General features: G+C 43.4%; 1 protein-coding gene across 4 annotated transcripts in view; it reads right to left on the reverse strand.

Annotated features, from left to right (window-relative positions):
- Positions 1 to 23,189, reverse strand: part of GCLC (glutamate-cysteine ligase catalytic subunit) — a 49,219-nt gene extending 26,030 nt beyond the window's left edge. Inside the window, exons 1-7 of one of the 4 annotated variants that reach the window (XM_075923609.2) lie at positions 22,911 to 23,043; positions 22,522 to 22,684; positions 8,927 to 9,039; positions 5,214 to 5,396; positions 2,541 to 2,654; positions 1,632 to 1,690; positions 1,417 to 1,553 (exon numbers count right to left, since the gene is read on the reverse strand). In XM_075923609.2, coding sequence (XP_075779724.1) covers positions 1,417 to 1,553; positions 1,632 to 1,690; positions 2,541 to 2,654; positions 5,214 to 5,396; positions 8,927 to 9,039; positions 22,522 to 22,632 — 717 coding nt within the window. In that variant the 5' untranslated portion in view covers positions 22,633 to 22,684; positions 22,911 to 23,043. Of the gene's footprint in view, positions 1 to 1,416; positions 1,554 to 1,631; positions 1,691 to 2,540; positions 2,655 to 5,213; positions 5,397 to 8,926; positions 9,040 to 21,016; positions 21,182 to 22,447; positions 22,685 to 22,910 lie in introns of those variants that run through there. The other 3 variants (XM_075923610.2, XM_075923608.2, XM_075923611.2) reach the window with 3 other exon arrangements.
- Between the last annotated feature and the right edge of the window lie 3,239 nt (positions 23,190 to 26,428).

Here is a 26,428-nt window from a genome sequence, read left to right on the forward strand (position 1 = left end):
GGCATGAGATTTTACTATATTATTCTCCCAGACTATTATAAAGACATTGAGTGTCTATATAGATCTCAGTAAGCTGGATTTTATATAATTTTAGATAAGACTACAAAAATTATTGTATATTTGATATTTACAAACAATACATACATAATAGTAGAAAGTATGGACAGATTTGAACAATTATTGATGCTGCAAAAGGAGTCTGATTGTATTACTTCATGAATCCTCCCTAGCCAGATTTGTAGTGAGCTTTCTCCCCTTCATGTCATGTGACTTGATGTTAGTTTTTGTTCATTCAGAGTCTTAATCTGGAACAAAGGTGCTTTGAAATGGATTATTACAAGTGCAACCTACAAAATGCTGTGAAACAAGCAGCATTTAGAAGATTCTATTTAAGTCTATGGAGGCATAACATAATGATCTCTTCCTGGTTACCAAGGAAGCAGTAGTAACAAAGGCAGAAGCTATCATCACAAAGTCAAACACACAGGAACTACCTCAGCCATCTGCCCCTTATACAAAATTGCTACCGTAGAGTGACACTCAGAATAACCAGATACTTAGGCTTTGTGGAATGTCAAACGGTTATAGTATCTTACGTAAAATCAATTCGTAAGTAGGGAAGAGAGACAGAAAGATACAGAGGGGAAGATCTGCTTTTGCAGGGATTATGTGCCCATCAGTAAACAGCAGAATTAATTAGGAAGTTCATAGGATGAACTAAGAAAAGAATACACCAAAATATATCTGAAGTTTTCATTCTTTTCAATTTTTAAATGGCACTATTTAAAAGGTGCTCAGTAATTTAAGATGTTTGAGAGTTTTCCCTAACACTGTTCTTATTTCTTTGATCCCTCTCTGAAAAGCCTACCTGCAGGCTAGATAACCTGGTAACGAACCTCACCTATTTCCACAAAGTGTGGCCTGCTATGGACTAAAGTGAAATTCTGCTTAAGATTTTTCACCAGTCCAAAAATATAAGTCAGTCCTTATTTGCAGGTCTTCCACATCTTAACATGCAGTTCTAAGACAAGGTGCTTGGCCAAATAAAGGGTCCTGTTCAGCACAGTTCACAAGACATTTAAACCCTAGCCTCCAAATCTTGCTCTCCCTACCAATGAAGGCCAACAGTAGGCCATACCAGTGATAAATGTAATATAGCCTTTTGTAAATAAGTTAAATATTGGCAAATTATCATGTTATAACATAAAATTAGACAATGGTGAATTGCTGACAAGCCTCAACTGCATTTTGAGAAAACATCACACTAAGCTTTATGAGTTGATTAAAAGACCTAGCCCTGAGGAAATAGAGAAATAGATTTCTTTAAGGACAGCATATCTAAAGAATAGAGCAATTTAGAATAGAGAATGTAATTGCATTTATCTTTGATCATTTTGAGACTCAGATGCATTTTACCTGAAGGCAGCAGTTGCCCATTCCAAAACCCATGGCATCCATATATATATGGTCTGGTTTGGCTGCTTTTGCTGCTTCTCCATCATCCTTAGGAAATGTTTCTACAAATGGCGATGGAGTATTCTTATCTTTAAATACTGTAAGGAAGATACAAGAATTCAATAAGTAAAGTACCAGACATTGATTACTTGAAGAAACCACTGGCATTTACTCACTTGGTACATTTATCACCACTTTCTCTCCTCTTCGGTGTCGAATGTTTCTTGTCAGAGTACTAGAACGTAAAGAGTTTAGGATGAAATGCTTTTACTAGGAGAAACTTCTAAATATTTGTCCATTTAGCCCCTCTCATTTGTACTGTAGCAGATTTGGTCCTTCACTGAAGTCAATTTATTTTTTGTTGCAAGGTGTTACATATCACAAGCAGAACAAAAAAGCTCATAATCTAGAATGGGACAAGAAGTTATATTGGAAAAATAAGTACACGATATAGTTTTACAAAGGTTAAATCTCATACTGTAATAAAAGCTTCTGGAAGCTAGACAACATTATCCACCTCAAATAGGCTAGGCTCCAGGTCAACTCCAGGATGGCTGTGATATTTCCCAAACAAATGCTGCAACATCATTTGGAGCAGAAATTGGATGACTGGGTCAGTGTAACACCAACAGGAGGAATCAAAGCTGGAACCTCTGGAGCTTAGTGCATGTGCCTCTGCGGCATGAGCCAAAAGCCAGCTGGCTCTCAGCTAACCCTGTAGAGAAAACTCATTCTGTCTCACTGTAAGTGGTCTATATGCTTAATACACAGGATAGTGATCCATACCCGCTAGGTGTGTGGGTTACACCAGCACTTAAGGGAAGCAGTTAATATTGAGTACATTACCTTAAAATTGATTATGTGATGGGTTATGCCAGTATCAATCTAAACTTGTTGAAATTGCATTATACAACTTTACTGGTCACCTTTATACTTAATATGCAACATTACCTCTTTGTCTATGTCCCAGGGACTTGTACAGCAATTATTCATGCAGCTTTGCATACCACTTATACAACTTTATCATAGTATATTAAATTATGCACGAACAAGAGTTGCTCTCCTTCCTCCACACTCACTCTTACCTAAATCTAGGATGTTTGTTGATGGCTTCATCTGGAAAGAAGAGAGACTTTGAAGCTCCTCCTTCTACGGGCGTTGGCTCACATTCTGGCAGCGTAAAGCCTGGACACCCTAATCTAGAGATAACAATATAAGTTATAAATTAAACAGATAAGTTTGTTATTAAATGTCAGCGTTAGACTATGGTCTTAAAAGACAAAGGAATAAAAAAAGTGAAAAAAATGAATCACTATTTCTAAGACACTTTTCAGTGTAACTTAAACACCAGGGTTACGTCTAGACTGGCATGATTTTCCTCAAAAGCTTTTAAACAGAAAAGTTTTACCGTTAAATGCATTGCGGAAAAGAGCAGCTAGATTGGCATATACGCTTTTCCGCAAAAGCACTTTTTGCGGAAAAGCATCCGTGCCAATCTAGACGTGATTTTGCACAAGAAAGCCCCGATCGCCATTTTCGCCTTCAGGGCTTTTTTGCACAAAACAGTTTTTAGCTGTCTACACTGGCCCTCTTGAGCAAAAACATTTCCGGAAAAGGGCATTTGCCCGAATGGGAACGTCAAAGCATTTGCGCAAGAAGCACTGATTTCAGACAGTAGAACGTCAGTGCTTTTGCGCAAAATCAAGCAGCCAGTCTAGACGCAGCCCAGTAGTCATTGACACAGAGAGGGGCCTTATGGCAATCACTATTAAAAGGTCAGCATTTGCCAACAATTAGAATAGTTTTATGACTGTGGTTACAGTAAAAAGGAATTTCATACCACTGTATGTCAATGGATAGCAAATGCTTGCATTTTAATGGCAAATGCTAGAAGAAGCTTTAGAAAATAGTCCTCGTGTATGTCTTAGCATGCATTAACACTACTGAATATTAAAAGGGAAACACAATGACATTCGCTACCCTCAATTGCTCCTTTTTATGGTGCTGTTTAATTTAGATTACTTCAGGGATATGTCCAATAGTACTCACAATATTTTACTTGTCATTGTTAAAAGTATAAAGTCAACCTGAAAAAACTAGTCAGTTTCAGAAAGTAGCAGTTCTTTTACCAACTGATGGCTCAGGCATTGTTGTCCTAACTCCTTTGTAAAAAGGTATCCGAGTCTTGCCTGCATCACTGTCTTGCCCTTTTGGTACCTGAACAGGTCTTCTTTACAGATGCCTTTGATGTGTCTATGTGCATTCCATATACCTTAGCAATGGTATATTCATTTTCTGAATTTGACATTTGTACTGCTCTAGGGAAACCTACATTTCATGTTTAGTATTCTAATAGCAACTCTTAAAGCCAATGATATGTACATATTTTATATGACCATCTCTATATACTCTACTAATGCTTTTTTACACTATCAGAAATTATTAAAAACTAGCAATGTATTTTTAACAAAGTCAAACAGTAGTGAAAAGTGCATGAGTGACTTACACCACCATCACATGCTATGTATGATCAAGGAAGGCTATGCTTGTTAGAGCAACCACCAGTATTGTAAAATAAAATCTGGCTGAATACAAAAGCAAGCCAGTCAGCATACCCTAAAACACTCAAAGAAAATATTTTTGGATGTTTTGGTATATTTCATGTAACGTAGCATTTGTTACAATTAACTTCAAGACATTATATGCTGCCTTATTAGATAAAAAAATATAACATTTCTCACTAACTGGCATAAGTCACATAAAATCTACATGACCAAACAAACATCACTACTCTGATCCTTGAGAGAAGCCTACTGATCTGACCAAAAACTATTCCGGTTTATTTTTAGCTTCGCCAATGATTTGCTGTGAAACTTCAGTCAAATTCTAATCTGTGTTTCAGGATCTGTAAAATGGGCGTAATAACGCATACTCACTTTTCACAAGTGTTTTGAGATTTACAATTGGACAATCCTACAAGCACCACTCATTTATTTTAATGAACACATTTCTATAACACCACCCCTCCATACACATACACTGTACTATTTCTGCATGGGAGACGTATAACAGCTTTTATTGTTTCTCAAACTTTACAAGTGTCTGCAGTTTAAGGGCTGCACCCAATGTATAACACCTCATCAACAAAAAATTATCTGGACTTTGTTCCACCAAATAAGACTTTAAAGGTGTTAAGAAATATCAGCTTAAATGGACCAAACCAGTCTAAGTAATTTATACTATGCTAGAACAGTGCTAAATTCAACAAACTCTGCCTCATACTATCCAAGCCTTGCCCAATTCTATTTTGCCTGCTTTCCTAGGATTAAAATTGTATTTTAATTCTTCATGATGAGGGTGGGACTGCAGATTTTTTAATTAAGCTGTAAATTTATGTAACCTTTTAACAAGACTATAATGCACTGGACAGATGAAGTGCATGAGTTTATACACTTCATATTAGTGCAGACATAACAAATTTAAGTACGCCAATAAGTGGAAATAGAGCGACAGAATTTTCAACCAGAAGAAACATTCATGCATCATAATCTTCCAAGGAGAGAAATGATATTTTCACGTGGAAAATTAGCATATTAAATTTAATTAACAGCCTATTAACTTTAGTTAACACATCAAGTCAGTAATGGGAGAATTGTGTTAAATAATGGGTAAAAAAAATCTTATTGCACAGTAAAACAGGAGGCCACTCAGCCCACAGTCTTACATATGTACTCCTCAAAACAATATACAGCACTAACCTTGGAAATGATGTCACAGTACAAACAGCTTCATTTTCTTTCAGTTCAGAAGCAGCCTCCTGCCGTCGTTTCCTCATGTTGTCTTGTACAGTGTTAAATTCAGACATGGTTCCTCCATATGGCTGCCCAGGTGTCCCTTCAATCATATAACTTCCATATTCTGGGCGCCAAAGTGTTGGGTGGCTGAAATGAAAGAACAATGTAGTTTAAATATGTTTATACAACTACAAAAGATGGATTATTCAGTATGAATTACATGGAAGACTATTACCTTTTGGAATAACATACTTGCTATTTGACTAAGGGACTCTTACATGTAGAGCTACCAGCACATGGAGGGCTGCCGCACTTATACTGACGGTGTGTCAGGGGGTCCCTGACCCTGCACCCCCATCTGCAGCCAGATGTGATTAAGCCGGCAGGTAGAACAGAAGGTTTATTTGTTCAGACACACAGCATAGCTTAGGATCCATGTTAACACAGGAGCCAGAGCAGACAATATTATTCCTCTCAGGCGGAAGGGGCTCCTGGGCCCCTTATCCTCTTTTCTTGCTCTCAGCCTCTTCATTCATCCTAGCCCAGACTGAGACTGACTCTTCCCACAGGCCCTAGCCCCCCAGCCTGGTGCATCCCCACCTCTCCTTTCGTCTCTCTTCCTGGGCAGGAGTTGTGATCCAAGTCTGGCCTTCAGGTGTCTGGGCCCAATACACATCTGCAGCGAGTCATCACGAATTCCACATAACACCACAGTAAAGAGTGAACACAGGATTATAAAAGTAGACAGCACCCGCACTATGTCACACTAACCATTAAGCAATGCCAGGGCTGCTGTGGTAACTAGGAAGACCAGATCACTTGGACCACCCGAGTTTTACTTTAATCCATCCCAGTGACATTCCATGATACCTTTCCTGTGAAAATTTGACGCAATCTGGACAAGTTCTAAGCCTTTGAGAACATCCATTTGCACATGCACAAAGATAACTGAGTATTGCAACTATATTATCCAAAGGCGCCCATCTACCGATTATGCTCCCAGGTATGCAGCAGCTGGCCAGGACTTTGCTTGCAATTGCTTCTTCTGGTTCACAAGTTCCTGGGCACAGAACAAAGAACAGGGAGACTCTCTTTTGTGCCTTCTAATATCCCCCTGCTGGCACCCAGACAAGGAGCATAACACCTGACTAAAATGCAGAGAGTAGCAAACTGTGCAACAGGGCATGGGTAGAAAGTGGGGGGGAGGGGGTGAAGGGAGTCGGGGTGTGAGGATCTGTAAACATTAGAAAACATCTCGCTCCAGAACCTAGAGTGTATTCTTATACTTACTAGCAGTTACTCTTAGCTCAAGTGGTAGAGGCTATAACTGTAAAGGACCAAATCTGACAGCTCATACTGGTGGGATCCATGTAGTTTGAATATACAATAGTTCTCTGCTTTTCCCCCCACCCCCCACAAGAAAATACATTAAACATTTATTAAAAAGAACAATGTTGCAAGTTAAGCACTCAAAAAAAGACAGGAAGTGTCAGAATTAAGGTTGCATATATAGCTGTAATTTGAGCCCCTTGTCACGTATGCATATGATGCAGTCTTTTAAAGATAATTCTCTCCTCCAGCCGATCCCAAGACCTCTGCCTCATTCAGTGAACAATCATTCAATATTCCTTCTCATCCTCACTCAGCATGAGCCCCCAGACCCAATTTAATACATACCATATATATTTTCTATGAACACAAAATTATCTGATTTTCTCACAGGCATGTCTTGTGCTCTTACAGTATCTGAACGTTTCAAATACTCGTCTTCACAACACCTCTGGAATTAGGTGTTATCCTCACTATTACAGATGGAGAACGAAGGCACAGCAATTTCCCTAAAAAGCCAAAATTGTCAAGTGTCCACTAGTTTTAGGTGCCCAACTTGACACACTCAAAGCCTGATGTGTCAGAGCACTTAGCATTTTTATAGCACTTATGTTCAAGACAACTCCCAGTGACTATAGTTATACCTCTCTCATAGAACTGGTAGGGACCTTGAGAGATCATCAAGTCCAGTCCCCTGCCCTTACAGCAGGACCAAGTACCACCCCGACAGATTTGCCCCAGATCCCTAAATGGCCCCCTCAAGGATTGAACTCACAACCCTAGTTTTAAGCTGGCCAATTCTCAAACCACTGAGCTATCCCTCCTCCCCTTTGTCAGCCACAGGATCTCAGAGGTCACTGAGAAGACAGGGTACATGCACTTATGAGCATGTTCGCATGGCAAAAAGGCACCCAAATAAAAACCCATACCTGTAGCAGTGAATCTCAGAACACAGATCTACAGCTTCAGACATGAGCTCATGAGGCTCACTATGGAACTAAAAAGAGCTATATAGATGTTCGGACTCAGGCTAGAGCTTGGGCTCTGAAACTCCTCTTGTCCCCAAAGCTTCAGAGACCAAGTCTCAAAGTCTAAATGATTTTTAAGTGCTATAGCATAAATTCAACCCTACAGACCTAGGCTCTGAAACTCATTGCCACAGAGTTTAGGGAGATTTTTTTCTTGGGGGGGGGGGGGGGGGGGATGAGGGGGGAAGAGAAGGGAAATGTATACACATGCCGAAATCTTCTGTTTACCAGAAAAGGTAAATGACTGCCCCAGTATCATAGAAATGCCAAGGCAGAAATAGGGATGTAAGCAAATAGTTAACTACCCAAAAAGCCTAAGCTTATTGGGTAGTTGAGTTGAGTACTCCACTACTTGCTCCCCACCCCAAAGTTTTATCAGAGGCAGCAAGGGACAGGGAAAGGAGGAACCGATGCTGGAAGGAGTCAGCTTAAAAACCAGTTCCCCTCAGCACCGTCTCTGCTGTAGCACCTGGTGCCCCCCCACAAAGCTGCTATCAGAAGCTGTCACAAAGCAGCCCCAGTCCACAGCTGGCTAGGGTCAGCTGCGGGCAGAGCCTGCTCTGGTAGCAGCACCTGTTCTCGGCAGCAGGGGCTGGCCGGTGTGAGCCATAACCAACCAAGCAAGCCCGGCTCAGTTCTGGCTTGCTCTGGTTAGGGACTGCTGCGGCTCTGCATTTTAAATGTAGTAAGAGCCACTTGACTCTTGCACAATTAGCCAATAATGGAAAGTGCTCTGTCGCAGCTTGCACCAATCCAGGGCTCACCACCCACTGCGGCTCTGCAGTTTAAATGTAGTAGGAGCCGGGCTGCCTATGCACCCAGCTCCTACTACATTTAAACTGCAGAGCTGCAGCGGGGGCATCTCCTGAACCAGCGCAAGCCGCAACAGAGCGCCTTCCCTTATCGACTAATTGTGTAGTCGATACAAATTGTATTGACTACACGATTAGTCAATTACCCACCTCTTAACATCGTTACACAGAGACAGAATCCAGTTTTCCAGGGTAACACCAAACTGTGAGACCATCCTTTTCTTTCCCCTTCTTGTAACACCCTGCCTAATTAATTACACAACCTCCAACTTCTGAAACTACTAACACAGCAGTCCTATAGGCAACACCGATCATATGCAAACTTGATTCCTGACCATAGTACCACTCATCCTGTGTAATGAACAGGGCAGTTGTTCTGGGGGAAGAGGGAGAACAAGGTATTAAAACAAACAAACAAGAACAAAAAAACCTTACATAATCATGTAATTAAAGACTGTGCAAGGGGATTAAAAACAAAACAAAAAACAAACAAACAGCTATGACTTACTTGGGATTTACTCTTTCCCCCTTCTCTTGAAGCATATGAAGAACTTCTTCTCCAGTTAGGGACAAACGTACTTTCTTATGTTCATGATCAAAAGCTACCAACATATATTCCACCTATTGTAAATAATGAATGAAAATATAAAAATTATCCTTCATGCTAACATTTTGTGGTGATCAGCATGTTTTTAATTCAACTGTTTTGCCGTCATTTCTATGCTGAATGTAAGCATGCCAGGGAAGGTGTGTAATGGGTCACAGTAATGCTCAGTGAGTAGTGTGGATTTAATGGTAGATTGTGAATCTGAGACCCTCCCCTCTTGCAGCATCCCAGAATCTGGGCACCAACCTGAGCCCAACCATTTACATTGCAATTTTATACCTCCATACCCGCCAAATCCAAGGCACCTGATGTAGGCCAGCTCTGGGTGTTTTACTGCAATGCAGACATATCCTTTGTGTGGAAGCAGAGCATGAGTAGTTTTTCCAGCTTTAGTTATTGAAATTCCAGCATAGAGTAAGAACAAACGATTTTATTCACACAAGTGGTATCTATGCTTATGAGAGCTCAGAAGAGAACATCCTACTATAAAATTGCTTGCATCTATTGGATCAGAGCAATATGGGGAATGATATTTTGAAAGCAACCTTCTCGTGTATATCCAAAGATGCATAGCTTTGGTCTAAAGTAATAAAAACTTGCAGTTGTAAAACAAACTGCTTACATTAATTCCCTGGGTTTTTTCATTTACATTAATATAAACTTCTAAATGATAAGTGCTAAACTCCCCAAAAAAGCACCTGTGTAAGGTTTTAGACAGACCCCAATTTAGGTTCACAAATAAAATGAGAAAAAAATATGTTGGTATTTTAGTTCTTTGAGTTTATGCCACTGCAGACAAAATTCAAGTGATAATGCAGGGGGCGGTGGGGCAGTTCATGTTTTAGATAACAAAAACCAAACTCAGTTGTGCTTGTTTGCCTCCCTCTCTCTAGACAAACCAGTACAGAGTATTTATCTTTTGCAAGTGGCGTTATATGGCTAAAGGATGTCCTGTGATGCACATCCCACAAACCTGGAAGAAGGATTATTGAACTCTAAACTAGAGATGATGGTACAGTAAAACTCCATTAGTCCGGCATCCAATGCTCCGGGACTCCTGATGGTCCAGCACCATCAGGAACCCGGAAGTGCTGGGGCAGCCAGACAGGCTTCCCCCATTCAGCTGCTGCTGAAAAACTGACCAGCAGCTGAATCGGGGAAGCCGGGAGCAGAGCAGCTGGGGTGCTGCCGGGTTGGTCTCGTAGTGCCGCCCCTCGGCGCTGCGGGACCAACCCGGCAGCACTCCAGCTGCTCTGCCCCAGGGGTCCCCAAGTCAGCCGCTGCTGAAACAGATCAGCGGCTGGGCATCCTGGAATCAGCTGCTGATCTGTTTGAGCAGCGTCTGAATTGGGGACCTTTGGGACAGAGCAGCTGCGGTCCTGCTGGGTTGGCCCACAGCGCCGTCCTTTGGCGCTGTGGGACTAACCCGGCAGCACTCCCGCTGCTCTGCCCCAGGCGTCCCCAAGAGCAGCGGGGGTGCTGCCGGGTTGGTCCCGCAGCCCCGAGGGGCAGCACTACGGGACCAACCCGGCAGCACCCCAGCTGCTCTATTGCAGGCATCCCCGATTCAGCTGCTGCTGAAACTGACCAGCAGCGGCTGAATCAGGGATGCCTGGGGCAGAGCCGGACTATTGTAAGGAGGGGCTATGAGGGGTCTGGGGTGGCATTTCCTCCCACCCACACCCCTCATAGCCCCCCTTCTGATAGTCCGGCATATCTGATAATCCAGCACCCCCTGGGTCCTAAAGGTCCGGATTATCGGAAGTTTACTGTAATTTGTATATAGGTATAGAAAAAAATGTGGAACATTAAAAATAAAGAATTCCTTTTTTGACTTTGTACCATATAGATAGGTTCGATACCATAAAAAGATACCAGTTACATTTACAAGTCTAACATAAAAGACCTTACCTATGAATTGCATTGGGTTTACACTAGGTCTTTCTTACAAAAAATGTTTATTGTTGGATTGCAATGAAAGAAGTGGAGGACTCTGAAATTGCCCTTTACATCACACAGTGGGGAAATGGGGCACCACCATGCTTATCTTCCTTGCTCAAACTTTTGCTAAATACTATTTACTAAGAAAACACTACTAAAGAATTATATATCTGAACAGTGAAAAGTAGAGGAAGCAACCTTTTCCACAGGGAAAAACAGAGTAAAAGCATCCTATTTTGTGATAAAAGCTCTTCATAGCACTGACATGGGTAGAGTGCCATAGAATGTCATAACTGATTCCTTTTTCAAATAAAGTCTTATTCAATATTAAATTTTACAGCAAGGAAGTTCAGTAATCAGAATGGTCCACTACCACAAGAGCCTCAAATATTGGATAGTCAAACCTACCATTAAAGTCTGAGCAAGACTTGAAAAAGCCATTCATTGGTTAGAGAACCTACATCCATTTTTGATCATTTTTTTTCCAATGAGAGCTAAAAAGTTATAACCTTTATGGCTTGCAAAAATAACTGTTTAGAAGTGAACCATTATAAACCATTCACCTGCTGAAGCTCTTATCCAGGACAAGCAGCAGCACTCAGAAATTAACAAAACTCGTCAATTTCATTGATGTCATTCACAGCCATGTGGACATCAGTGAAAGCCTCAGGAATCAGAGTTTTTGTTCCCTCCGCTCTCCCAAAAAGCAGCAGCATAAAATCAGGAGCAAAAGCAAGCACAGGGGGAACCCAAAATAGTACAGATGAGAAAAGAAAAAGTAATGAACCCCTTTCTTTTCCTAGCAGTGAAGAGGCTCTCAATGGGAGAAGAGATAAGCCACCCTTTTTCTCTTCCAGTACTTGAGTGGATACCAAGAAGGCAGAAGGGAAACAGTATCAAATTTATCATATCAGAATTATAATCTCCTAACAAGAAGCTGCTATGAGATTCAGAACCTCCTTCCATCTCCCAAGCAAGATTCAAAAGTGGCAGCTTCCCCTCACATGGTAATGAAGGGCTGGGCTTCGCATGAAGGCATTGCCATGGCCTTTGGTGTCTCTGACTCAACCACCATCTTTCATATCTTCAACCACCTAATAGCTCAAATCTTCCGTATATCAGGTATCTAGTAAATACTTCAAAACTGGCCTGACAGTTTAGAGTTCAGGAGACAATTTATACCAACCTAAAACTCTGCAGTGGACTGGCAATACAGAAATATAGCAAAGATCAGCAACCTCAAAGTTTCCACCTTGTACAGTAATAAGATGTTATTTCCATTTGATGAACTACGTCTATAAACACAACAAGTGCGCACTGAATCTTACAAAAATTATACCTATATCCAGGGCTCGACAAACCATGGTGAGATCTACCTGCCAGTCCCGCACTGCGCTGCGCCAGACTGGCACTGTGCATGTGTGCAATGCCCGTGAACAGAGCAACCAGCTGAAATCTACTTGCCTCAGCGATTTGTTGAGCCCTGGCTATATCTATCAAGACAGAGTGCCATCCCCCAGGAGCTCACAGTGTAAGGCCCTATTTACACTGCCATAAGTCAACAGAACTTGTCGCCCAGGAGGTGTCCATGCAAGTCAACTGAAGTTTAGTCAGAACCAGTGGTAGTGTGCTCAGTGTTAAGTAGGCATGTCTCTCCCGCTCAGACAGCAGCCATATAAGACAGCAATGCAGTGCCAGTGGCACTGGTACAACTGTCATGCAGTGAGGTCTTTAGTGTAGACATAGAATCAAAGAACTGGAAGAGACTTCAAGAGCTCATCAGTCCAGTCCTCTGTCCCCACGGAGGGACCATGCACCACCTATCATCCCAGACAGATGTTAAGATGTTTTAGCAGCTTTCAAGTACCTATCATGTCTTCTCTTCCAAAACTAAACAAATCCAATTCTTTCAGTCCTCTCTCATAGGTCATATTTTCTAGACCTTTAATCATTTTTGTTGCTCTTCTCTGGATCCTCTCTAATTTGTCATCTTCCCTGAAATGTGGTGCCCAGAACTGAACAACAATCCAGCTGAGGCTTAATCAGCATAGAGTAGTGTAGAAGAAATTATGTCTCGTGTTTTACAACACTCATGTTAATATATCCTAGAATGTTTACTTCCGTTTGTAATAGTGTCACCCTGCTGACTTATATGACCCCTAGATCCGTTTCTGCAGTACACCTTCCTAGACAGTCACTTCCCATTTTGTATGTGTAAAATTGATTGTTCCTTCCTAAGTGTAGTACTTGCATTCATTCTTATTGAACTTCATCCTATTGACCTCAGACCATTTCTGCAGATCATTTTAGATTATGACACCTATCCTTCAAAGCACTTAGCATAAGACAAGGCCCACAGAGGAAATGAAGGGAAAGATGGAGGCAGAGGCTAGGTGATCACAGAGTCATTTGAAAGATTATTATATACCCATCTTGAGGATTGAAGCTTTTTAAAAAATTATGTGAACTATTTAGTTTAAGCTCTTCTCTGAAGTGGGTTTTGGTAAGGATATTAAAGACAGAAAGGAATTGATGAGCCTGAAAGTCACATTAAGGCAGAGAGATGGACTTGGAAACACCACAAGGCAAGCAAAATAGTAGCCATGTCTAGATTAAGATTTAAGTTGTAATAATACTATCATGCATTTAAAAAAAAAAAAAAGGACCTTAGGTTTTTCAAAACACCAGCTAACACATCCTGGCCTAAAAGAGGGCAACATGATCAATACAACTATACAAATGTTACGGACATGCCAAATCTTCTGTTTGTATCAAATAATGCCACTGTCCTACTTTTTGTATTCAGTCAAATTGTACTCTCAGGAAAAAGCATGAACAAGCAGTCCTGTGGCAATTAACCTAATCATTCATGAGTGCTGCTTTTCTCATGTGTCACACAGGCAAGTAGTGATTAAAACAGCCCCCATTCAAACACTATTCAAATCCAACCATCATTCAAATGCAGCCAGTCATGCTAAATTTGGCTGGGGGCCAATACAGTGAAATTTTGCATGAAGGAAAAGTTTTTAAAAATACAGCCTTATTTTCGGAATTTTACTATCTGGAAGGATAAATTTGCATAGGATTAAAAAGGGACAAAGTTTACCTGAACCTATGTTTAAGTTTTGTTAAAAAACAAGCTTTTACAAAACTGAAAGCAATATAAGCATTTCTACAAATTTAGATGCCAAGGAAATGATTTAAAATGGCATTCTTCTGTAGCATATGAAACCAATGCACTGCAGCAATAAGTAGACTACAGAGTCAGTTCATTCATCATCACTCTCCACATTGAGAAAAAACACACAAAAAATAAAGAGCATACCAGTGATAAACACTGAATTTTTACAATGCTCACTTCTAGTAGCATTAGTAACATGGATAAAAAAGTGACGAGGAGTCCTGTGGCACCTTATAGACTAACCGAAGTGTAGGAGCATAAGCTTTCGTGGGCAAAGACCCACTTCGTCAGATGCATGTCACATGCATCTGACGAAGTGGGTCTTTGCCCACGAAAGCTTATGCTCCTACACTTCGGTTAGTCTATAAGGTGCCACAGGACTCCTCGTCACTTTTGCAGATTCAGACTAACAGAGCTACCCCTCTGATACTTGATGGATAAAAAACCAACACATTTAAGGTGACAGTATCAATCTGCATCTTCACCTGGCTGAAGTTTTAAAGAGATTGCCTATGTTGCTAGTAACCTATGCTATACCAGATTAGATAACAGTTCACGTACGCAACCATTCATACATGGTTTTTGACAACCAAGAGTACCAGATGCTCCAGAGGAACATTAAAGACACTCTGCAGGTCACCATTATGGAATAACCTTTTTGTATGATTTAGGGATGTAAAATCCCATTTAATCAGTTAACTACTTAAACATGTTTAACAGCTTAAACAGGGACAGGAGCAGCCTGGCAGCCTCCCCACCATGGGTAAAGGCTGCTCTCTGCGCCTGCCACAAGTGCAGGCTGCTCTGGGCTGTTCCAGCTAGGCCAGGCACCAGTCAGGTCAGAGCAGCCAGTTAACAGTAATTGGTAAGCATCACCAGGTAAGGTCCTAGCATAACAGCAACCATACTCAGTCAAACCTATGGTCCCCTCTAAGCCCAGTATCCTGTCTTTCAGCAGTGGCCAATACCAGGTGCTTCAGGGGAAATGAATAGAACAGGTAATCAATTCATCCATGCAATGTCATATTCCCAGCTACTGAAACACACAGGCAAAAGGCACTTCAGAGCACGGTTTTGCATTCCTGACCATCCTGGATAATAATCCCCATGAACTTACCTAGTTCTGTTTTTAAACCCTATAACACTCTTGGCCTTCCCAACACGCTGATTAAGTTCCACAATTCAGGTGTTCATTGGGTGGGGGAAAAAAAAACAAAAACCTTTCATCTTAAAACTGCTGCCTCTTCAAATTAATTTGGTGACCCCTAATTCTTGTGGTGAGGAGTAAATAGCACTCCCTTATTTACTTTTCCACACCAGACATGATTTTATACACCTCTAGCACATCCTCCCTGTCAGTCACTGTTTTTCCAAGATGCAAAGTCCCAGTCTTATCCCTCCTCACATGGAAGCTGATCCATACCCCTAATAATTTGTTACAGTTTCCCAGGGTATCTGCCCACAGTATTCAAGATGTGGTCATATCATGGATTTATGTAGAGGCAACATGTTTTCTATTTTATCTATCCCTTTCCTAATGACTCCAAATACTGTTAGCATTTTTATTACAATTGAATATTGAGCAGATGTTTTCAGAGATTCATCCACAACCAGGCCGATATTTCTTGAGTGGTATCAACTAATTTAGATCCTTTCATTTTATAGGTTTAGTTGGGATATTTCCAACGTGCATTACCTTGAATTCCATGTTTATAACTGCAATCTGCCATTTTTGTTGCCCAATCACCTAATTTTGCACGATCTCCTTGTAACCCTTAGCATACTGCTTGGGACTTAAGTATCTTGCGTAATTTTGTATTATTTGCTAATTTTGCAGACTCACTGCAAAATTTATTTTTTATTTCAGATCATTATGAATATGTTCAACAGTACCGGTCCCAGTACAGACCCATGAGGAACAACAGTATCTTTCTCCACTCTGAAAACTGACCATTTATTCCTACCCTTTATTTGCTATCATCCAGCTAGTTATTGATCCATGAAAGGACCTTCCCTCTTATCCCATGACAGCTTGCTTTGCTAACAACTTTTGTTGAGGGGACCTTGTTAAAGGTTTTCTGAAAATCTAAGTAATCTATACATAGTGGATCACCATTACCCATATGCTTGACCACCTCCTCAAAAAATTCTAATCAGTGGGGGAAATCATGCCTCCCCTCACAAAACTCATGTAGACTCTTCCCCAATAAATCATTTTCATCTAGTTATCTGATAATTCTGTTCTTTACTACCATTCCCATGGATCTGCCTGGAGCTGAAGTTAGACTTATCCTGTAACTGCCAAGATTGCCTCTGAAGCTTTAAAACAAAAACAAACAAACAAGCCACACAAACCCACTGATGCCACATTAGCTTCCCCAGTCATCTGGTACAGAAGAAATAGATGAAGTTGCAGAGAAAAAAGAAGGATTAAGATGAAAGACCAGGTAGGAAAAAACATACCATGAAGAAGAGAGAGGGGTACAACAAAATCAGAAGAGCACACTACTTTTTTACAGCTTAAAAAGAGTTGGCTGATAACATTATAATTAGGTGCAATGCACAAAGAATACACAGCTGTTTATTATTCACTAGAAGACTTAACCAGCATTGTTCGAGTTATTGGGGGCAGGAGGTGGGAAGGGTGCAGGAGTGAGGGCAGGGGACCTGGCCGGGAGGGGGGGTTCTCCCCAGAGCCAGCATGAGGGGGAGGAGCCACACAACCCACCCACTAGCTTCTCCCTGGAACTGGCTTGGGGCAGGAGGGCCCATATTGGCTAGCCCACAGCTGCTCACCAGGATAAGCCAGGGTGCTTGCTGCCCCCAGTAGCCATTCCAAGGTGTAACCATCCCCCTATGGGCATTAGTGAGTGTAATTGTCCATGCTAGCCTTTCCATGTGACAGGAAACAATTGCATTCCATACATATCCCATTGCCCCAGTACAACCAACCCCTGACCTTGCTTTAAGTTATGATAAGAAGCTACATACCAAATTTGGTGGTCTAGCTGTTACTGTTGAGGAGGAGTTCTTGAACAAAAAGACTCTCAGACTGGCATCTCTCTCAAATATATAGCAGATTTATTAAATTTTAAGGAGCTTCACTGTGGATAATATACTTAGATGAGAGTCAAGTTTTCAAGCCATGAAAATTCCTTCATCTTTTCTTAAAGGAAAATGATCCTGTGAAAACTGAATCCACTCATTGTATTGTATGCCTCAACTGACAGTAGCATAACTTGTATTCAATAAAGAGGGTCACAGTGTCTAATTTCACAAAACAAGGACAGAATAAAAATTATAAGGTAGATTGCCATGCCATTCACACTGTTGTAGATAAAATGACTACAAGATTTACTGGCAGTGCTAGGTCATCTCAATTTTGTTTTTGGAAAAATAAAATGAAAACTTATGTCCTTCATTTTAATCTCTGTACTGGTGTGAGAACTGGAGGAGGTTAAGTATGCAGGCTGCCCAGAGGAGAGAGGACTAGTTCAACCCTACCTCTCTCAACTATATAGTAGATTATTTTTCTGCAGCTTTCGTTTTGATGAAAAATGTTACCCCAAGTGCACCTTACACAAACGCCTCTCTTGTACACACCCCTCTCTTTCAGTGCCTCCCCCCCCCCCCACACACATATATTAAGTTTGTTTCTGCCATTCTAAATAAAAAGTTGTATTTATGGTTATTCTTGTGTGTATATCTTTGATATTGTGGGGGCTCGGCTACTGAAGCAATGGGATTTTTGGGAAAGATGGAGCAATAAAAGAGGAGCAGCATCGTAAAGACATAACTAAGTATTATCTTAGCATCTCCCACACTTGTGGGCAAGATAGTAGATTAGCGACTCAAGGGCTACATCTACACTGGCCCCTTCTTCGGAAGGGGCATGCTAATTTTGAACTTCAGAATAGGGAAATCCGCAGGGGATTTAAATATCCCCTGCGGGATTTAAATAAACATGGCCGCCGCTTTTTTTCCGGCTTGGGGAAAAGCCGGAAAAAAGCATTTAGACTGGCCCGATCCTCCGGAATAAAGCCCTTTTCCGGAGGATCTCTTATTCCTACTTCCAAGGAAGGAATAAGAGATCCTCCGGAAAAGGGCTTTATTCCGGAGGATCGCGCCAGTCTAGACGCTTTTTTCCGGCTTTTCCCCAAGCCGGGAAAAAAAGCGACGGCCATGTTTATTTAAATCCCGCGGGGGATATTTAAATCCCCCGTGGATTTCCCTATTCACAAGTTCAAAATTAGCATGCCCCTTCCGAAGAACGGGCCAGTGTAGACGTAGCCAAGGAGTCACAGAGCCAATGTTTTGATCTTTCAAACTTGCTACTTAAAGGCAGGCAGGAACACTATAGAACAGGGGTGGCCAACCCATTCTGGGCAAAGAGCCAAGATATCAGGGGATCCAGGGTGAAGAGCTGGGGCAAAGTTGTCGAGCCAAAACAAAAACAAAAATGCTCTCCCCCTTTAAGAAAACACGTTTAGAGGCTTTTTGGCCACATCAGGCCCCTGCTGGCCGACACCATCTTTAACAGCCATGCCAGACAGCTCCCCCGCCCAGGTCAGCACAGGGAGCTGGGAGGAGAAGGCCGTGTTTGGGGGTGTGGGTGCGGCTTTACAAGCCACGGGGCAAGAGGGCTTTGCAAGGCACACCCTGGAGGAGGAAGAGTCACATGCAGCTCGCGAGCCGCGGGTTGGCCACAGCTGCTGTAGAATTACACTGGGAGGGATATAAAACTACATTAAGTACGCTTAGCTTTGAGCCTAATACTTGGGGCTTATCTACACTGCCACTTTATTGTATGGTAGTTTTCTAGCTCTTTCCCAGTGCTGGTGCTATTACCATCATCGTCGTCATTGTCCTTCATGCCCACTGGCATATAAGGCAGCACTATTACTATACTGCCACCTTAAAGCGCTTGCCACAGATGAACTTTAAACTTCCAACCATAGATAAAGCCTTGGATCACAATGGTAGTCTGAACACTGTTTCATGTCCGAATACCTTCTGCTTGATTTTCACAGGTAGAAATCACTTGCGGTGCCAGGTGAGGTCAGGGGAGCTGACTTCAGGGGATGCTTTGTCAGAGGATTATTATGACAACGTTCTAAGAATGGAAAAGATACTGGAGAGCTCTACAACCCCAGGCTACAACTTCTCTCTGCATGTACAAGGCAAACACAGTGACTCCACTTTGTGAAAAGAAATTTGGGAGGTGAAGGGAGAAAGCATCTTTTAAATATTTCCATCTGCCTGTGGACCAGAACAGAAGATCTGTAGGTAAGCATCTCACAGTATAGCCACCTGAGGCTGTGTACACTGCACACTTATTTTGAAATAAGTCATGCTATTTTGAAATAACAGAGTGTGTGTCTACACAACAACCCCGTTATTTCAAAGTAACTTCAAAATAATGGGCTTCTTACTCTGACTTCTGTAACCCTCATTTCACCAGGACTAAGGGAAGTCAAAAGAAGAGTGTTTTTCCTTTGACTTCCTGCTCCATAGACAGCAGCAAAAGTCAAGTTAAAGTACTTTGACTTTAGCAATGCAATTAACATAACTGAAACTGCATATCATTTCAACTTGACTTTAGCCTACAGTGTAGATGCACGCTCAGAGTTCCAGACAGAGCTGGGCAAGCAAATACAACTTTGTTTTTAAGAATACTGTCAAACAAAAAAACCCCAAAACCTATTACCCGACTATCTCAGAAATGTATTTTGTATCAGTTTTATTAACTCTAGTGAGAGTCAGGACTAGTGTAACCGAGAATTACCTTCTCCATTATTAATTCCTAATCTTTAAGCCTTTACATCCAAGTCAATAAATTTTTCTTCAATTCATAACTTAATATACAAAGTCCAAGTCCACAGCAGGGTTTTTGTTTGTTTGGGGGGAGGGGTGTTAATTTAATACAGGGTTAATTCTGAATTAAACTCATAACACAATGCTTTCCACAATCCTTCTAGCTATGTGATTAGAAAAATCCAAGTCAAATATCTTTTTCAACTAGTCAGTTTCTAATACAAATGAACTGTTTTACAGGTTGAAGAAAAATATGGAAGCAATATAAGTTACTGTTCTGTGGGTGTACAACATGTCCCAATCACAAATTTCACCAACTGACGTTTGACAGCCCCCAAGACGCACTGAAATAGCAACTTACTATACGTCAAGATAGGACTCTCAACATAGACTGATACTAGTCTGACAAGCAAAAGAGTCAGTGTCAATGCAATGCATTATGTAGCAATGGGAAACAGCAAAAATGAAATAATGAATCATGTTTTCTGACTGAGTTGAGACAACTCCTGCTTACTCTATAAAAACATTTTTAAGAGTTGCAAGTGTTAATCTGCTCTCTGAAAGGTACAAGGATAATACAATACACAAATCTATATTACTACATCTGAGGCAACAGGCCAGTTTAAAAAAAAAGGGAGGGAAAGTTTGTTGCCAACAAGGCTTTGTTTACATTGTCAATTGCATAACTTTTGTCATTCACAGGTGCTTAAACACTTCTCTGTCTTGCCCCAAAAAAGTTTTGCCAAGGCAAGTAGCAATGTAAAAATCTCCTTGTGGGCAGGAGCACTCCATGGATCATAGGGAGGACAGAAGCTTGTCCACAAATGTGATGAAAAATAGAGTTTACACTGCACTGCCCTAATTTTGGAAACATGGCCAGGTTGTCTGCTTAGAGATGTAATACCCCATTTAATCAGTTAACCGGCTAAACATTACATTTAACCAGTTAACTGACAGAATAGGGTCTTGTGGGTGAGAGACTGGGCTGTAGCAACCTCCTGCCCAGCTGGGCCACCAGTTAATCAATAACCATCACGCAATAAGATGATACTCACTGGTGATATCACTAAATCTCCTTCTCTGAAGGTATAGAGGCTTCTCACACCTGCATTTTAGCATGAAGTTGGTAGAATTCTAGATTTTATGATTCTGACCCTTGAAAATATCAGGAGTCAAGAAGAGGGCAAGCCATTCCCTCTATTGGTCACCACACATTGCCTCTGCCAAGTAAAAAAAATGTTATAGTCAGTTTCCTCTCCCACAAAGAACTACCACCAGAAGGAAAAGCCAATTTAAGACACACACACATGACGTACAAGACAATTTTAAAGAGTTAATTTTCATACTAAGAAGGGCAGGAGTTCTGCTTTGCCAATCCTTGATCCTAAGACTGCTCAAAAGGATTCAAAGTCTGTCTTGCAGTAGTGCTCTCTTTTCAGGTCAAATTGTGTACCTTGGGCCTGGTCATCAGAGAAAGAATATTTAAGAAGAGCTACAGCCAAGATTAGAGAAAAGAAGAGACCTACATTCCTCAGCAGAGAGGGCAGTGTCTTTGCCCAACTACCTTCACAGGGCTGAAGAGCTCACTCCCATATTTTCAGAGTTTCCCAAACAGAGATCTCAATCAAAAGCCTTCCTGGACTGTTTGTATAGAACATGGAGATCCAAAACTGCATTTGCTCCATGGCCACCTTTTTGGGTATCAGGTCCCCATCTCCTCTCAAGAGTTAACAGGGTTGCCCTCATCTCCAGAGCATTTATAAGCTGTTAAAGACTAAGTTCTTTCATAATGGAGAACCTCCCAGTTTGGATATACTTGTAGTTACTGTGCTTCGAAAGAAAAGTTTTTGAAACTCTATTCTTAATTGCAGATGTGATCTCCCAAGTCTGAAAATGATCCATGAACGGACCTTGAAGTGTAATGCAAGAGTGCCTTGTTTATCTTGCTGCCTGCTGGGATCTCTGGGTCTTCTAAAGCTATCTCACATGGAAATGTACTAAAGAACTATAGATAATATCTTAGTTCAAACTGTAACCTACTAGTAACCCTGATTACCAGCTTCTCACCAGGTCAGGACAAAATGTGTGGGTGGGAAGGCAGGGCATGGAATATAGAAGGAGGCTGTGCACTTGGTCACTGGGCCAATCCAGGGGCAGGCAATCCTCCTACCAGTGCTCCCCAGGCCTGGCCTGGGCCACAGACCTCATGCAGGTGCTCCTCAAGCTGGCCCATGGGTGGCAAGGGCCATACAACCACCTGTAGCTGCTCCCCAGGGGAGGCTGGGATGTCAGATGCTGCTGGCCAGTGGCTTCTGGCTGGGGCACTAGCTGCCCCCCTGTGATCATTGCACAGTATAAGTATTTCTCTGGCCAGACCCCTCCCCTTTCCATTTTATGAGAAACAATTCAACTCCAGCACATCCCATTGTCCTGACACCACCAAACCCTTGCCTTGTTTTAAGTGAGGGTAAGAAGCAGCTGCCTACCCGATTTGGTGGTCCTAGCTCTTACTGCTTAGGAATCACTCAGAGAGACAGATGCACATGTCTAAAGCACATACAGCAAGTCCTGAGCAGACAGGGCTTGGGCTCCGCAAGGACTGAGAAGCGACCAGCAGCAGCTGCTGGGAGGCAGGAGCGCCCCAGCCATCCCTAGTTACTCGGGATGCCATAGGCCAGCGGTTAAACAGCGGGCTGCGTCCGGACCCACGCCGCAGACAGAAGCTGTGAAAACATCGAGGAAGAGTTTCTCCCACCGGCCGCTCCACACGCTCTCCCCGGCCGGCAGCCCCGCGCTCCCGCCCCACCTCCTCCGGGGCGCCCCACACGGGAAGCAGGCACCGGGCGACGTGCCATGGCCCCACGCGGGGCCGCCGGCGCCAAGCCCGCCCCACGCCGCTGGCCAAGGGCGCAGGGGGAAGCTGCCAGGCGGCGCGCGGCCGCGGCTCACCTCGTCCCCCCACTTGAGCACGTCCTTGTGGCGCTCGGCCACGGCGCGGTAGATGTGCAGGAACTGGAGGATGCCGTGTCTGCGCACGTGCTCCGCGTGCCGCTGCGTCTCCCCCCAGCCCAGCGGGGAGCCCTGCGACAGCAGCCCCATGCCGATGCCGACGCAGCCCAGCGGCAGATGCCCCCAGACGGACGGGGCTCGGCGGCGGACGCACTGCGCGGAAGCGGCGGCGGCCGCAGGAGTCAGGGTCCCGGCGTAGCACGTGACGGGGGCGGACGGCGGCGGCGCGTCAGGCCGTGACTCAGCACTTTCCGCCGGGCCAGCCCCGCCCCCGCCGGGAGGGAGGGGCCTGGGCCTTGGCGGCGGGCACCTGCTGCCCTCAGAGCTTCCCGCCCCCGCTTCGCAGCCGAGCCCTAGGCTGCTGCCCTGCAGGTGGGGGCGCCTCTGCAAGTCACCCGCTGGGCTGGGGCGTCCCCCCTGGGGTCACGGGAGTTAACAGGTTTCCAGAGTGTCGCCCGTCCCCCTCCTCGGGAAAATGGGTTTCTTCACCTGCCCCCGTCGAGCCAGCGCGCTCTGGGGTGCGCCCCCTGCCCACTGATCTTAGCTTGACTAGGGCACGGCTCCCACAAGCCCTCCTGGAAGGAAAATTTAAACCGTTCTTAAATAAAGAGACTCCCCGGGCTGACAGGCGCAGTGTCCCTGCGGCATGGGCAGTGCACTTATTTGTTCCAAGAAGAGAGATAAACTTTGCTATGCATAAGTAAACAGTAGAATGGGAGATATTTATATGAAATTAATTCCCATCCTACTGTTTACCTACACATAGTATAGGTTATATATTGTATCAGAAGAAATAAGTTAATAATGATGTGCCAATTCATAACTTAATTGGTTGACTGTCAAAGCTTCATGGTTGGTTGATAGGTTAGATTGAATAATAAGGAAATGGGTGTTTAATATGCGCTGCAAAGCCCTCCAGCAGACACATTGAAGAGTCACCTGTAACATCAATCTCAGTATCACCAGAATAGAAGGAACAAGAGTAAAAGGACTAGGTGAAGAAGATGCACAGGTAATGTGTATGTAGTCTGTGAACATCGTGTGTAGCTACACTGTCTTTTTTTCGTTGCTACCCTTGCTAAACAGCAAAATGGTGTGTAGGCATATTGCTACAGTCTACGTCTTAGGTTTTTTAATTATGTAAGGGAAAATGTAATCTGAGTAAAGCATATAATTGAGAAGGCACTTACACTATTTGCTGATAAATAAGAATTTACACCTGTGAATGGTTACATCCTATCTTTGCATATTGCTTGGTTTTAAAGTAATTCATTGTTTCATGGTGTTTGCAGAGGAGTCCAGAGTAGTAGAGCTGATGAAGAGGACTTTATTATTGTTTATACCAGTGGTCCCCAGTGTGGTGCCTCCCCCCCCCGATCCCCCGTTTTCCCTGGGGCGGCCCATCCCCCTCCTTGCAGCACCCCTCACCCCCGGCCCAGTGGCCGGTGAGTGCCGTACCTTCATGAGCACCGCTCCGACGGTGGATCTCCCCACGCCGAACTGGTTCCCGACGGATCGGTAGCTGTCTGGCGTGGAGAGCTTCCAGAGTGCGATGGCCACACGCTTCTGGAGGGGGATGGCGGGCCTCATGCAAGTGTCCCTTCTGCGCAGAGCAGGGGTGAGCCACTCGCAGAGTTCCAGGAAGGCGTCCCTCTTCATCCTGAAGTTCTGGGTCCACTGTTGGTCTCCCCAGTGCTCCAGGACGATGTGGTCCCACCAGGTGTCCAGATGCCAGATGCGGCGGGGCACGCAATGCCCGGGCGCCGCCGCAGTTGCTCCATGGCCCCCAGGGTGGCCAGGCAGAGAGGCAGGGGGCTGACGTGCACCAGGTGGAACCAGGCAGCCTCCAGCCATTGCTGGCAGGCTTGCAGCAGCAAGTCCATAAACTGCACCAGAAAGTGCAGGGCGAGCTCTGGCTCCATGTTGCTACCTGTGGCGGCGTCCCTGAAGGGAAGCACCAACACAGACGGGCGCAGAGAAAAACGCTTTGCTGTCCCGCGGCGAGGTAGGCAAGCAAGCGGAAAAACTGAGAACCGGCTGTCCAGGGGGGTCCCTTTAAGCACGAGCCTCAGACAGCAGCCACATAAAGCAACTACTGACCTGATGCCCTGCTGGAACCGGTTTCAGCCGCCTTTAAATGCCCCCCTGCGTCCAATCAGTGTGGACGCGCTAGTTCGAATTAGCAAAACACTAATTCAAACTAGTTTTTATTTCTAGATGCACTAGTTCGAATTAGCTTACTTCGAATTAACTAATTTGAACTAAGTTAGTTCGAATTAGCGCTGTAGTGTAGACGTACCCTTGGAGTGGCCTCCCACCAAAAATTATTGCCCACCCTTGATGTAACCGGTAATGACCAGACACTTGAGTCACCCCCACCCACCCATATATCATCATTGTCTCCATATGACACAATCATGTTCTCACCTCCAACATCGGGATGATTTTAAGTCATTCCAAGAGCTTTTTCAGAGAATGGTGGACACTTTAGAAATCTCTCTTTCAGCCATGCCAGAGACCCAGCACAAGTTGACAAACATACTTCATGGTTCTCCACATGCCAAACTTGCTATCCCCAAGAATGAAGCTCAGCAAAAACCATCTGGCAGACGCCTGCCACAATCTGAAAAAGGTCCTGGTAATATTGATTAAGGTGAGAAGAGAATCATGTAAAGGCGACTTGAGACTTCTGTGCTTCTGCCTAACCAAAAATTACATGTCACCATCTTTATTTTTTCTGCTTCATATTGGAGAGCCAACTAGTGTTATTTATGTTGGATCTGTAGGATATGCTACTCCTCTTCATTCTGTGATCATTCTGGTAAACTAGGACTTCCATTTTCCTTGTCAACTCTGCAGAAGTTTAAAACCAGACAGAGAAGAATTAAGTGGCACCTGGAGCTATTAAACTGCAGGGTGTCTATGCATTGCATTTACTTGTTCCTCTCTTTCTTTAGACTAAGGCTATGTCTACACTGTTAGCCCAGAAAAGCTCTGTCACATCCAACAAATGTCTGCTTTTCTGAAAAAAAAAATCGGAAACGCAGATGCGTTTTTCGGCATTCCTGTAAACCTCATTCTATGAGGAAGAAGGGACAATCCAAAGAGTTTTTTTCCAACATTTGGCCCCATGTAGATGGGCCAAATGTCAGAAAAGCCTCTTTCAGAAGAAAAGGGGGAAAAGTCCTTTTCCGACTTTTCCCTGCAGCGTAGACACAGCCTTAGCTGCGACCGACATTGCAACCCCCACAGTATTTTTGCTTGCACTGACTCATGGCCTTCTTTCTGATCCAGCAAATGGACAGGACTTGTCTAAGCAGGTTTGCAGCCTTGTGGTAGAGTTGAAAAAATGTTGGTCTGTTAGGGTCTTGTATGGGCAAGCTTTTAGCCCATGTACAGGAAATGATTTCCTATATTTTCTCTGCAGTGGTTTGTAGCCAGACAGGAACCCCCCTGTA

This window comes from Pelodiscus sinensis, chromosome 3 (assembly GCF_052426305.1).
Source record: "Pelodiscus sinensis isolate ZL-2025 chromosome 3, ASM5242630v1, whole genome shotgun sequence".
NCBI classification, from domain to species: domain Eukaryota; kingdom Metazoa; phylum Chordata; order Testudines; family Trionychidae; genus Pelodiscus; species Pelodiscus sinensis.